Here is a 14,457-nt window from a genome sequence, read left to right on the forward strand (position 1 = left end):
TATGAGGTACTTCAGTTAAATGTATTTGCTTTTTATTAAATACGCTTCAGTGTACATTTTGTCCTATGCAAAAAAATCTTGATCCTGGTTATGAATGTGAAGACCTTGTTTTCGCTACCCTTTTTCATAATCCTTTGCAAAGCAACAAATCTTCATCCTTAACAAAAACTGATATCCACATATTTTATTACATTTTCTTCAGATAAAGCAAATGTACATTAAATGCAGGTCTTTATTGCATTATACAAAAAGTCTTATTAGGAAATTAAGACTCACAGAATAATGTATACAACATATTAACTCAAAACTTGTATTATTTATAACAGACCAGGAAGTACTATAGTATTCCTGGAGATATATCTTTGGGTAATAATCCCGACTGATGAGATGAAACAACATCTAGATATGATGGTTAAGGAGGTTCAGGGGCAATCTATGTATACATGGTTACAGAAAATTAAACATATTGCTGTCAACAGCTTACCAGGTAACTGTTACACAAGGATTGATTTTATACCCATCACTATCATTGACTTTTTGACTTTGTTGTATTTTAGGTTACCATAATTGCTTGGTACATTGTTTGTACATTGTATATGATTGCATAATTTGAAATTGCATAATTTGAAATTAAACCTGTGGCCATTCACTCCCAATCACTATTAGCTTTTAATTTGATAATGGCCCTCTGAGATAAGGAAACTTTCACAGAATCTTTATTACATATTCCCCTTTGCACCTTCTTTTTACGACGTAGTAGGTATAGTTTTGCTTCTTACCCTTTGACCTTAAAGATGCTCTTCCATGGAAACGCATCACCTGATCACAATTCTGTTTCCCGATTAGCCAAATACTGATGACTTTGTGGCATTTGAACGAACTGTATTGAAAATTGAAGTTATTTGCTGAATGATATGTAGAAAATTATAAATAAAAAGAACAAATTTTCCTGTGTTTGCTATCTTTTTTTTAAAGATAGTATTTATAGATGTTGAGCCAAATCAATTTGGAGGTTTCACATAGCATAACATGGATTTTTGTCTTTTATTGATATAGAGACATTGGGTACCCATCTCTTATTGAATACTCATCTTAAACCACGAAATGGAACTTAATTACACTTAAGCATATCTTTATTACGTATGTTTATTGTAGCACCTTTAAGTTAAGATTTTGATCCAAATCAATTTGGAGGTCACATTGTGCATTTTATCAAATTGGGAGTAAGGGTTTCAATTTAGTGAGTATTGCTGACAGTTTTCTAGTTTATTTTTTGGGTTGGACAAGTTCTTAAATTGATAAGTTGGTCAATATTGACAGTGTTAAATATTTTGGGATGCATATGTTTCTATCTGGAGTTTTTAAAGACCTAATGAGTGAAACTTTTTGATGCTGTCAAAATGTCAATATACATGTGCATTAAAAAGTATGCTGTAACTATATACACTAATGTATAAAATACTTCAAATCAGTATCTTATAGCCAAAATGAGAGTCAGATGAACATTATGATTGCCTAATGGTTGGCCTATCATAACTCTTCACACCCTTATCATAATAAAAACTTATTATGAAAAAAAAATAATAATAAAATAAGTTTAGTTTTTTGTTGAAAGATTTACAACTGAGAAATGTTACTAATACTTCAAAGAATTTAATAGTATTCTTTACAACATAAACTGATGTGTTTTACAGGCTGGAACACAAACACTACAATAACACAACCAACACCAACTGGTGTAACAACAACTATAGGTGGAGCTACAAGTCATACTCCTGTTCCATCACCCCCACCTGTCAACTATATGTGTTATGGATCCTGGGGAAGTTGTGCATCTGACACTAACTGTCATTTGGTCACATGGTACTACAACTATCAGGTTCAATCCATCATGATAAATATCACGGCAGCTGTTGGTTCAGATAAATGGCTTGGTATTGGTTTCAACCATCAAAAGAAAATGGTAAGGTTTTCTTTAATAATCCTCAGGTTGTTTATTTTCTATTTTACTTACTGCCATGTCTAGTAGATTTTCCACTTAAGCCAATTAATGGAAGTATAAATTTAATTCATTGTACCCAGGTGTTATAGTGAGAGTAGTCCTTTAATTGGATTCATAATCATTATAATTAATGGTTTCTATAAAATTGACAATTTGGGGAAAATATGTAAGAAATGTTTCTGTTGGATTATACTATGAAAAGAAAAGGATTGAATTTTTGTCCATCAAAATTTTATATGATGTTAACAAACCACCCTAATTTTATTGCCCATGGAATAGTTTTTGATAAGATCATATTCAATCATTACTTATTTACAACCTACAGTTATCAAATTCTTTTGAAATATTCATTTTTAGCTTACCTGGCCGAAGGTTGTTAGCAATTTTTCAAAACTCTTCTCCTCTGACATTACTTGACCAATTGGAACTAAACTTTGTAATGTTTCTTGGGGTATCGTGCATAGAACTGATATGATGTTTTTTGATTCGTAGAAAAACATGGCCACTGTTACTAAAAATAGAGCATAGGGGTCAGACAGTAGTTATTCGCATATATCTTCAAAACCGTTAGGTTTAGCCAAATTCTGATATAAATAAAAGTGTTCAGCATGATGAGATCCATTTGTGATCAAATTTTCATTTTAATCTGTTAAGCTATGTTGGAGTTATTGCCATTTTTCAAGGTTTTTTTTTTTTTTTTTCTATTTTAAATAACTCTTCTCCTCTGACGTCCTTGACCAATTGAACACAGCCTTAGTTTGAATGTTCCTTGGGGTATCTTGCATAGAACAGATGTGGGGATTTTTGATCTGTCAAAAAACATGGCTGCCATTACTATAGAACATAGGGGTCAGACAGTAGTCTCTCGCTTATTATATCTCCAAAACCATTAGGTTTAGCCAAGTTCTTTCAATTGCTAAAATGATCCTTATTATAAGGCCTACAAAAGTTTTCAGGGAATCAAGGTTGTCAGACGACTCCTTGTAAGAGTTATTGCCCTTGAAAGATGAAAAATGACAGGTTTATTTTTTACAGTTTTCAGCCAGTATCTTGATAACTATAATAGATAGAAACTTTCAATTGCTGAAATGATTCTGATGAGAAGTTCTACCAATTTCCTCTTTTGGACAATTTCTTGTTAATTTTATTGCCCTTGAAAGGCAAAAATAACCAGGTGAGCAATTCAGGCTCCTGGGAGCCTCTTGTTTGATCAAATCAATCAAAATTTTGACCTAAGATGGTATGACAAAAACTAAGACTAAATTATCAAATGCTGAAATGAAAAGTAACACTATTGTTACTCAGGAAGTGTTGTTGATATTTTCTCTAAGACTGCTTCATATTTTTAAAAATGAGAACATTCTAAATCTATTAGAGCTTTTTTACACTTCTTACAGGGTGATGCAGATGCAGTAGTTGGTTGGGTTACCCCTGAAGGTGTAGTTGTTGTCACTGATAGGTAAGTGGTTAAATTCATCTTATTATGATGTACTGATACATGTTATTGTTCATTTAGTTACCTGAGGTGATCAATAGGAGTGTTTGATCTTATAGTTTTCTGACAAGTGAATGAGATGCTATAGTTGTTTGGTGAATCTAATCATCATGTTGTTCCTGATGTGTGAGTTTGATACTATGATATTTTTTGGCAAAAAGTGATTTTAATGCTAAAGTTGCTTAAATGGTTAATTTGATGGTGATATTGTCACTGAACAATGCTGTTAATGCTGTAGTTGATTAAATGGTTTACTAGATGGTGAAATTGTCACTGAAACGTGATCTCAATGCTGTATGCTTGGTTTGGTTAGATTTTTGCATTTTTCTGATCCATATGTAAAAAGGTTTCAAAGTGCAAAGTTTGAGAAAATTCTGTAATTTCAAATCTATACCCTCGAGCCTCCTTAAGAGTTCAGTGCTATAGTTTATGTTAAGGCTACTGATAATTTAGTGGTTATTCTTATGATGAACATGCTGTTAATGATTGATCAAAGTTTGTTGGTTGGAATGTAGTTCATTCTGATAATTTGGTGAGGTTAGTTTGCTAACCCTTGGCAGTGAAATTGTAGTTTGTTACCTGTCAGACTAATGATTTTTTCTTTGGTTAATAATGGTAGGTTAATAAATGTATATAGGTAGTAACTTACATGTATATAGGTAGTATCTCTTACTTTCTTTTTAACATCAACCATGTTATTTAAATCATAGATGAACTTTTTTGTTAAATTAAACCATCAGCTTTATTTTGTTCACTTTACCATTTACTTACTTTCAGGAAAAATGTAGGATATTCGTCAGCTCTTGACACAAAACAAAATGTTCACAATGTACAAGGATTCAGAAGTGGTGGCATCACTTCTATATCATTTTCGAAGAACCGAACATCATCAGATCATACTCAGGATATATCATTCAATGTAACAAATGGAGCCTATTTCCTATATCCTCTTGGTGGTACATACTCAGCAGATAAAAGTATCACAATGCATGAAAAGACGCCAGCTATTTCAACAAATATGTTTACTTTCCCTTGTTCAGGTAAACTTACCATTAGAGATGAAGGATAGTTGAGCATGCTTAATGTGTATAAGCCTTGGAGGAAGATTTCAGTGATTAATAAACTTATAGGGAGTGTTGGTTTGGGTCTGTATTACTCTCACCTTTTCATATAATTTAGATTTTAAATTTTGTTGTTTTTCATATATTCTTCGGTGTAATGTTATCTTTGTGAGTATATAATGTATTAAAGAAAAGTAGTGGTGATTCTCGAGAGTGGGGGTGGTACTGAATAGCCTAAGGGGGAGTGGGGCGGCACTGAATAGGGGGAGCTACTCCAGTGATTTTCATTTTTTTCATCGATATAATCAACCAACTTTTCATACACAAAGGGCCATCTTTGGTCTATCTATGAAAAGAATTAATTCCATAATGACCATCTTTTTAAAAAATTTTCTTTCACCAGAGCTGTGTAAAGTTACATGGGTTTTCATAAAAGTAGTAATGAGAATGGAACTAAATATGCCTGACCTTATATATTCTATCCCTACCTATTCCTATATTACCAAGTTTGAAAATGTGATCTGTCTCACAGAACATCCTATTACCTTGTGTATATAAAGTGACCCCATGGGATACAAGCATAGATGCATGCTGACAGTTGCAGCTCTTGTAAAGTTATATAGAAAATTCTGTCATAAGAGTCTGTGTAATTTTGATTAAATTCTTACATAGATAGCACTGATTTATTGACTTTTCCCTGTGTAAAATTTTTCGATAATTCATATTTGTGAAATAAATTTGGTAATTTTACTCTCAGACTTTCTCCCTCCTAAATTTCACAAAATGAAGATCAATCTGCTGTTCTCAAAATTTACATCTAATGTTGAAAATAGCAACCAAAAATGGAGAAAATCTTTATAATAAATAAGATTTTCAAGTGGTTATTGGGAGTAACTAAAATATGATAATGAGTGCCAAAGAATGCCTAGGTTTTACAAGTGAGTGGAACATGTTGCACACACAAGTTTAATCTTAATCATTCTTAATATAGTTATCCTATTATTCTTAAGGCATGAAGCCTATTAAATGATAATGCAACAAATATTTAAATACATGAAAAAAAAAAACCATGTCATCAGAATATTGAATTTTCATATAGTAGAAATTGAATCAAGCATGGTCTTTATTCATTTTAGAATAGAATTTGCTTTCTTAATTCAGTTAGAATTTTGCTGTTGTAACTCTTGTGTTTATATTGTATTCAATATTACTGATTTTTGATTTCTGTGTTTTTTTCAGCTGAGAGCATCATGTCTGATTTATATCGCATCAAAAATCATGTCTTTGGTTTTATTTCAGATTTGTGTAAAAGCTTAGATTTCTTCAGGATGTGGGCTCCTCAAATGTGTTCAGCAGAGCTTTCAAAATTAAAAGAGAGTGATGATCAAGACACCTTCTGTCGGTAAGATATTTTTAGATATAATGCAATTATGTTTTTTTGGATGTACATGTTGTTTCCTGGTCCATCCACATGAAACGTTTTTTTTTAATTCAATAACAAGAACCATACAACCCATAAAATTACAAGTAAACTAAGTAGCTTAACCATAAAACCAGGTCAGGCGGATGGGGCTCAAGAAGAATATCTTTTCGTTGTTTAATTAACTAATTTCTAGGTCCTTTAATCTCAGTTTCTGCTATATAAATGACATATTATCGTTAACAAATCAGTAGTTTTGGGGATTTGGTACATCACATCTATCCCAAAGAAATTAAGATGAAGGATCCTACAGACATGTGAAGTCTGGCTCATATCTTGACCTTCACTTAGAGATTGATGGTAAAGGAAAACTATTGACCTAACTATACAACAAACACAATGATTTTTCATTCCGTTTTGTCAACTTTTCTTTCATCTGTGCCAAAATCCCTTCAGCACCTGCATATAACGTTATGCCAGCGCATGCCGTAACTATGAAGAATTTTTGCATCATGCTAGACCTCTTACAATTAGGTTTCTGGAACAGGGTTATGTTGCTACAAGATTGAAGGTTTATGGTCGTCATCATGAACTGGTGGATCATTACGATGTATATATCTGCACCATGAAAACTGATTTGTTCAATGTGTCATAGTTTTCCTTCCCTTTTTTGTCTACCCTGGACTGAACTTTTTTATGAGCGATTTGGTGGGTGTTTCTAGAAAAGTAGAGGACTCTTACCCTACCAGTGTACCTGGTCCATGCTCCAAGTTTTTAGTGGAGTCCAAGTTGTTTACTTTTGTTACTTTGTATGTATTATCTTGGTTAGTTTATATTCTTTGTTGTGTGTGTGCCTGTTTTCCATGTCTGGTCTTTGTCCCTGTGTTCTTGTGACTTCAGCTAGGATCTTGGTTTCCTTGATTACTCTTTCATTATCAGTAATTGTACATAATCTTGCTGTAATAAGATCTTTGTGAAATTTTTCACAAAACAGGCTACAAAAGACAAATAAAAAAGGTTTTCATGTATTTGGAATTATCCTTAATGAGCCCCTTTGAATACCTTGCTAGCAATTTAGCTAACTTGGTACCTTGGGGTACAAGGTCTAGGATAAGTGTTGTTAATGAATAGAAGGCTTTTTTAAAATTGTAAAAATCATCATTCAATTGTAACTTATTGATCTCTATATTTATTATCAGCAACCTAGACCAAATAAATGAATGTGTAAAGAGTAATCTTCCACAGTATGGATGTTCATCAGAAATAGATCAGGCAACTTATAGTACACTGATAAACCTTCTCAATGAAGTTATTCCATTTGATATATCTGCAAAAGTTATTCCGTGTCTGCAGTGATGACAACTAGCATGGTTAGTATAATAGTTGATACTTAATTACAGATTGATCTAGAAACAATGTCATCAAAGTATTTATTAACTAATGTTCAAATACTGACAATACAATACAAAAGACAAAAGTGCACCAAAACAGGATCTAGCTGTCAAATCAGCTTTTACCCAACAAATATGGCTAGCCTCGGACCAATAACTAAGCCAATATGGAAAACCTTATGAAATGATATTGTATTACTGAACAAAAAGATGCCTTTCAACTTTGTAATTACAGAGTTTTTCTACACTTTGAGACAATGAGAGTAGTTAATCACTTTACCATGTGAGGCAAAAAGAATACCATGTTTAGTGCATATATATTTAAAGAACAAAGAACAAATTTCTTTTGTATTTCATACTTATTGAAAGAGAGATCTACTTACATGTATGCACCTGTCTTTAGTGAGTAAATCAGATGCCTTAAAAAAAAATAAACGTTGATTACTGTACTTGAAAGGACTGTGATCCATGTGAAAAAAAGTTGTTAATGTATAAGTTGCCAAAAGTTATAAATATGAAAGTTGTATTGCACGAGAAGTTAAATTTATAGTTTGATCAACTTATTTTCTTGTCACATTCTTAAAAAAAACATCCAATTATACCCCTCAAACAAAGTTTGGGATATTATCACCCTGTCTATCTGTTTAAAAAGGGGTTTACATTGAACTCAATTCAATCAGGGTTTCCTCTTTGTGAGCAAGCAGTATTTCTAGTTGAAAATAGATCAACTACCAGTAATTTTTCCATTCAGTGACAGTGTGTTGCTCTGTCAAGTGTTTGCACAGGTTAGGGCCAAATTATTAGATCAGAGTGCCATCTTGGCAACTTTCGGAAGTGATATAATCGTTTTGATGTCCCGGGTTTTAGCTAGGATTTTGAGGTCTTTAGTCATTTTTGCGTAAAGCATGAACAACATATTGTGGGCAGCAGAATTTGTAAATAGTAATGTAAGTTCCTGATAGGTCTCGATGAGATTGTACCTACTAAATCCCCTCTCACAGTCAACAGAAGATAAAGCAGAAACTAGACAGAAAGAAATGAGCTTGGCCACATTGGAATAATCAACTGCAAAGGACTTCTTAGATAAGAGAGATGATAAAGCACTGTCCATCCTAACACTCTGAAGCCTGTCAAAACCTGCCTAAACATCAACCACTCCTCCCTGAAATGAACCTTACTAATGACAGCCCTGTGAACACCTTTATCCTGAACAAAATGCCTACAAAGAAAATCTACTTGCTGCTTGCCCTAATACAAAGTAACTTCTGACTACTACTGGGAAAACACTGGGAGCCAAAGATAGACAAACTCTGGAACATCTGCTGAGAAGGAAAACAACCCTGGAAATTCAATACCAAGTGATCAATGAACTTAACCCTGTGACTCTCAAAATTTGACCTCTGAGTAGCACTATCCTTGTTAAGATTACCACCAAAGAGAAAGTTACTACTGTCCTGAACCTCAGAAGGCACCTGGGAGAGGAAATATTCCAACCTAGGACCAACAGTAGTCTTCATACCAAGAATAGCAGCACAAACATGGTCAATGACACCCTTAACTACAGAAAAGGTAAGATCCTCCCACAGAAACACTCTACTGACTCTACAAACTATGCTCATAACATCAGCCATAAAATGAGAGACAGCCAAGAACTCTAGTAGAGAGAAATCTAACCAAGCTTCCAGCAATAACATTGCCACCCTCCTCATCTACCAACAAACAACTAATCAAGATATCAAAGTTATGCAAGAGAGAACAAACAACTCCTTCAAAGGACAACCACCTTGTGCTTAAACACTTCTTGAAACCTCTTTTCTGCCTTGTCAAGAATAGTGGTCATAACTTTTAACTCTGACATATGTTTACATGAATGATGGTAGTACATGTATTTGTAAACTTCATTAAGTATTTATTTAAGTAAGAATTAACAGCCTGAGACGAAGCTAAGGCTAGTCTATAAGCAATACAATGAGTCTTGATAATAAACGAGTTCTGCTCAGCAAATTTAATTGTAACACCAGATCTAACACCAGTCAAAACACTGGCACTATCTGTGGAAATGGAAATGCATTTAGAAAATCTAACTTGAACAAATCAAAAAGTGTTCTTACAGCAGTAAAAATACATTCAGAAGTAGCCTGAGAAAGTTCAACTATTGATAAAAATCTAGTTACAGAGACATTGTCTTTAATATATATGTCTTCTCTGTAGTGCAGTCAGTAGACTTGTCTAGCATTACTGAATAGTAATTTGAGACTTGCAGATCTTTGATCATCTCTTCATCAACCACTTTGGTAAGTGCGTGTTGCATGTCACCTATGGAGTCAGGACTTGTGTATTTGGCATTCTTTGCCTTTTACATTGATGTAACAGTCTCTAATACCTAATATATATATATGTATTTCACATTTCATCATACTTAAGTGGCCTGTCACATGGAAGAAATTATGTATGTCAGGTTTACAATTTCGAAATTTTCATTGTCTAACACTAGCTTACTTCATACAAGACATTGAAATACGTATTTTCTGTATCATAAAATGATTGTCAAATTTAAAATGTATGAACTCATCAATATTTCATTAAATTTCTATGTTTTCACATTTCAATCTTGAAAATACTTATATTAGAGGGAGTAGTCTTATAACATAAGCCTTCATAGGTTCCAGGCTCTTCATTTATCAGTATCCATTGGCATTTTCATTTTTCTATTTAGCTGAACCATTGTGTAAAAACGAAAAGGATGATAGGAAATGACAAAATAAGTGCCTGTTGCCTGCGAATGCTTATGTTATAGAACTATTGGAGGGGGTGTATCTTAATTTTATTTTATTGAATAAATCACTGAGACAACAACATACATGGAATTTGAGCAAGTCATTGACGCCGTTGTACAACAATGAGGACAAGTTGTGTTTTGCCATCCAGATGATGTTGGTCATTGCTGCTGTCACCTCTTTTTCATGATGTTTATTGGCAGTGGCTACCCTTTAGTCTCAGTCAAATCTCATTGTTTTGGTCTGAACTGCCCTCTTGTGATCAGTGCTCTTGATTTGTTTTTGAATGTTATCTTTGAGCATTGTCTGACACCCTATGGTGAAGGAATCACTGAGTTTAGCGGTCTTGCAATCTCTACAGTACATGGCATTGATTTCTGTATCATGGTATTTACTAAAGAAAATTTTTTGTCCATTCCGCTTTTGAACGCTATAAACTTTGTAAGTGGTTGCTCCATGATGTCTTACTGCTGAATGGTAATTTTTTAGTAACCTTTGACCCTGGATCATGAGTTGAATTGAAGAAGTTGGTTTCAATAATGAAAAGGAAAATACATGTCACAATAGTATGATATACATGTACTGTATAAAATGTTAAAACCAAGCATGAATCATCTAATTTGTTTTATATTTTCAGAAACAGATTTAACTGACAATCAGAGTTCTGAAAGCCCGAGGGTGATTTCCTCTCTTGACATTATTATCAATATTAATCACTTCACCATATGAGGCATATACCATGTTTAGTGCAGATAAAATAAATAAATAAGATGTTAAAAGATACTTTGTAAAGAACAAAGGACCTATTTGTTTTGTATTTCATTGAGAGAGCTACTTACATATATGTGCCTGTCTTTTAGTGGGTTTATGTTGATTACTTTACTTGAAAAGACTGTGAAGTTGTAAATGAATAATTCATGATGTCACAGTGCTATTTTCTATTATGATGTCATAACTAATGACTCTATTAAAATTTTGTTTTGTGTAAAATCTCAACCTGTTATGCAGGATATTTTGGAGTTACATTTTCTTTGTGTTTTTTTGTCAGTAAATCTAGATCACCAAATATAATATTCATTATGAACTTTTGTGACATTTTTTAAAAATTAATTTGAAAAGAATGCACCACATATTATTGGATAGATTTGAAGTAAATTGTTGGCATTTTTACATCTGCCAAAATAACTAATTTTAATGAAGTATTTTTTATTTTTGCATTTCTCTATGGAATAGCTTGTTTCCAATACTTTGGATGTGTAGTACTTCACAGAATTTATTAATTATAAAATGTGCCATACTTGGAAAAAAAAACTTTTTTAAACAGAAGTAGAATCAAATAATTTTCATGAAGAGACAAGACTAATCAATTCATTTAAACAAAGGTTATTATAGAGGCAAATAAAATATACAAAACTGTATTTACAAGTCCCAAATTTGTAATCTATGCCAAAGTAAATATGCTAGGTATGTTTAGTAGAAATTTGTCTCAAGTCCATAGTCCCACAGTTTATATTAGAAATTGAGATAACATGTAAGTTGCAGTATTGTGAATAATGTTCAAATCTATTTTTCTAATCAATTTCATGTGAACGTTTTCTAATAAAAACTTGTTTTTTTGTGTTTCTTTGATATGTTCAATTTTTTTTCACCTTGTTCTGGAACAGTATGATTCTTAAGTGCCATTTTGGGTAGGAATTAGGCAATGGGCAGCACATCATTTTTCTGAATTTGGTATTTTTTCGTCTCATATTCAATGCATCTGGAAAACAAGCATCTATGACATAGATATTTTTTACTGCTTATGTAGCTGTAGTGTATTTCAACTAAATTTGACCTATCAATATCTTAAAAGCAGACTTTACAAACACTTTGACGATTATCTCTTGAGGTTTTGAGGTATAAGTACTTCGATGCTGCAATAAAATCTCAGCTTTTTTTTCTTCATGTGCCACTTCTTATACATATTTTGCCTGATTCTTAGACAGAGGTACTTAAACAATTGTTTCTTTGTTAACTGTTTTTTGCAGTATTCTGAAAATAAAGTTATCATATGTTGATTAAGCTATTGAAACATGTTAGAATTGATTGCATCTTTGAAGTTTATATGTTATATCTACTTTGATGATATGTTTGTGTTATATTTCTGCTTTAATATTGGAAAAGTGAATTATCTAATCATTCTGAGTGTATATCATTCCATAATTATTTTAATGTATATATATCTAAATGAAATCCATCTTTTTGTAATACATGGACTCATTTGTGAAGTCCATAATTGTATCTTTAAATATACTTTGCTAAATGATTTTTTCTTCAAATTATATATCACAGGAAGCTTCTTTAGAGTTCAAGAATTGGCACATTTTGGCCCTGTTTATTTTTCTCAAACTCAATTCATGAAATGAAAATTTTAATTTATAACAAATACTTTTTAAGTATTAGTATGAAACAATAAAGCAAAGTTTGCAACTCCATTAAAAAATACTTTTTTTTCTTGTTTCATGATGCCTTCAGTCATCATACAGCTTTAGCCAGATGAAGCCTTTCAAAATCCTCATTTTGCTTTTATGATATCATTGATTTTCTGCAAAGTGTGAGATAATACTGCTTATACACTTGTGTAAAGAATCAAGATTGTAAGCAGCCAGCATTGTTTGGCTTTTCGGCATCAGTGCAGCTTATTAACTGTTTTAAACAATAAAAGAAATAATTAATGTTTTACCTACACACCATACCTATTTTTTTTTGGGGGGAAAGGGGGGGGGGGTAGGAAACACAATTAATTTATTTTGGTCTTATGTCGGAATATTGCCTTCTATTTAACTTATCATTCCCATGAATTGGAGGCTTTTGCCTGGATCCATGTCAAAATAACATAAACTTGTAATGCTTATGTTCATGGATTGTTTAGTGGTTCTGTGTACCTAACCTTTTATTGATTAACACCACTGTATTGTATCACAAAAGATGCTGAATTTGAGTTGGAAACCTATATGGCTCATTTAGAAACCTTATTTTACACCTATTGAAATATCTTTCCTGCTATTTATGATTGTCTGTTTATACTTATATATTCATTATGAAGTCTCACATTTGTAGAAAAATATGAAACTTTTGTTACAGATGGCTGGCCATCTTTGAGGTATTTGAATTTTCAAAAACTATATTTAAAAAAAAAGAGAATTTCATGTTTTTCGTAGGTATTTTTGCTTTACAATGAAAAAAAAAACAAAACAATAATGGTCATATAAAAAAGATATTCTGAATTTAGATCACTCAATAATGCCTTAATCTGTTGATTCATTTTCTTCCCATCATGGCAACCCAAGACAATAAAAGCCCCAATCAAATGTTTTGATGATGACAAAAAAAAATATTCAAAATAAAAAAAAATATCAATATTGCCCTACATTTTCATTATTCAAATTATAGTTTTGTTTCAATTATTAAAAGTTTGTTCCCTTTGCACATAGTAGCACATGGACATGCAATTATTTCAACTTATTATTAGATCTAAGCATGTTTTTTTTTCTTCCATGGTACATTACATACAGCCAAAAGTGCCATGTATATGAAACATGAAATACAAAATATGATTATTTTATGAATCATGATATGATTTAACAGATTACAATATGAATCAAGCATGATATGAGTTAACAGATTACAATATGATAATCATATGATATATCATACAATACCAAGCCAATAATTACATATAATTATCATATGTTAGTTATGACTTTGGCTGTGTATTTGGCGGTTTCATTTGTTACTTTTATATTCTTTATATGAATTGTTTACATAACTATGATGATTTATACATATAAAATATATGAGGCATAATACTTACTTTATATGATATAATACACATCATTTTTGTTTATATATATATTTAATATTTTTTCTAGTAAATATTATCAGGAAATGTTCTAACCATCTTTTTATTGTCTTATGCCTTTAAAGAGTAACCAAGGGAACCAAGGCCACAGCGGTAATCAAAAGAATGTAATCCAGGGACAAAGACCAGACATGGAAAACAGACATACACAACAAAGAACATAAAGTAACCAAAACCATACATACAAAGTAACAAAAGTAAATGAGCAACTCGGACTCCAATAAAAACTGGGAGCATGGACCAGGTGCACCGGTAGGGTGAGCGTCCTCTGCTTTTCTAGAAACACCCGCCGAGTTGCTCATGAAAAGTCAAGTCAGGGGTAGACAAACAAGGAAAGGAAAACTATGACCCGTTGAATAAATCAGTTTTCATGGTGCTGATGGATACACCATAACGATCCACGAGTTCAT

At 32.2% G+C, this 14,457-nt stretch overlaps 1 protein-coding gene and 1 pseudogene across 4 annotated transcripts in view; one reads left to right on the plus strand and one right to left on the minus strand.

Moving 5' to 3' along the window:
- Window positions 1-14,082, plus strand: part of LOC148620945 (uncharacterized) — a 182,464-nt gene extending 168,382 nt beyond the window's left edge. For all 4 annotated transcript variants that reach the window (XM_088574867.1, XM_088574868.1, XM_088574866.1 and 1 more), the window contains 7 exons: window positions 327-487; window positions 1,695-1,963; window positions 3,400-3,461; window positions 4,275-4,537; window positions 5,858-5,960; window positions 7,178-7,348; window positions 10,784-14,082. In XM_088574867.1, the coding sequence (XP_088430993.1) occupies window positions 327-487; window positions 1,695-1,963; window positions 3,400-3,461; window positions 4,275-4,537; window positions 5,858-5,960; window positions 7,178-7,334 (1,015 nt within the window). In that variant the 3' untranslated portion in view covers window positions 7,335-7,348; window positions 10,784-14,082. The remainder of the gene's footprint in view (window positions 1-326; window positions 488-1,694; window positions 1,964-3,399; window positions 3,462-4,274; window positions 4,538-5,857; window positions 5,961-7,177; window positions 7,349-10,783) is intronic.
- Window positions 7,493-10,887, minus strand: LOC148620947 (zinc finger protein 862-like; annotated as a pseudogene).
- Window positions 14,083-14,457: the final 375 nt, after the last annotated feature.

The sequence above is a fragment of the Perna viridis genome, chromosome 3 (assembly GCF_037379345.1).
Source record: "Perna viridis isolate PV_CMFRI_1.1 ecotype Kerala chromosome 3, ASM3737934v1, whole genome shotgun sequence".
Lineage (NCBI taxonomy): Eukaryota > Metazoa > Mollusca > Bivalvia > Mytilida > Mytilidae > Perna > Perna viridis.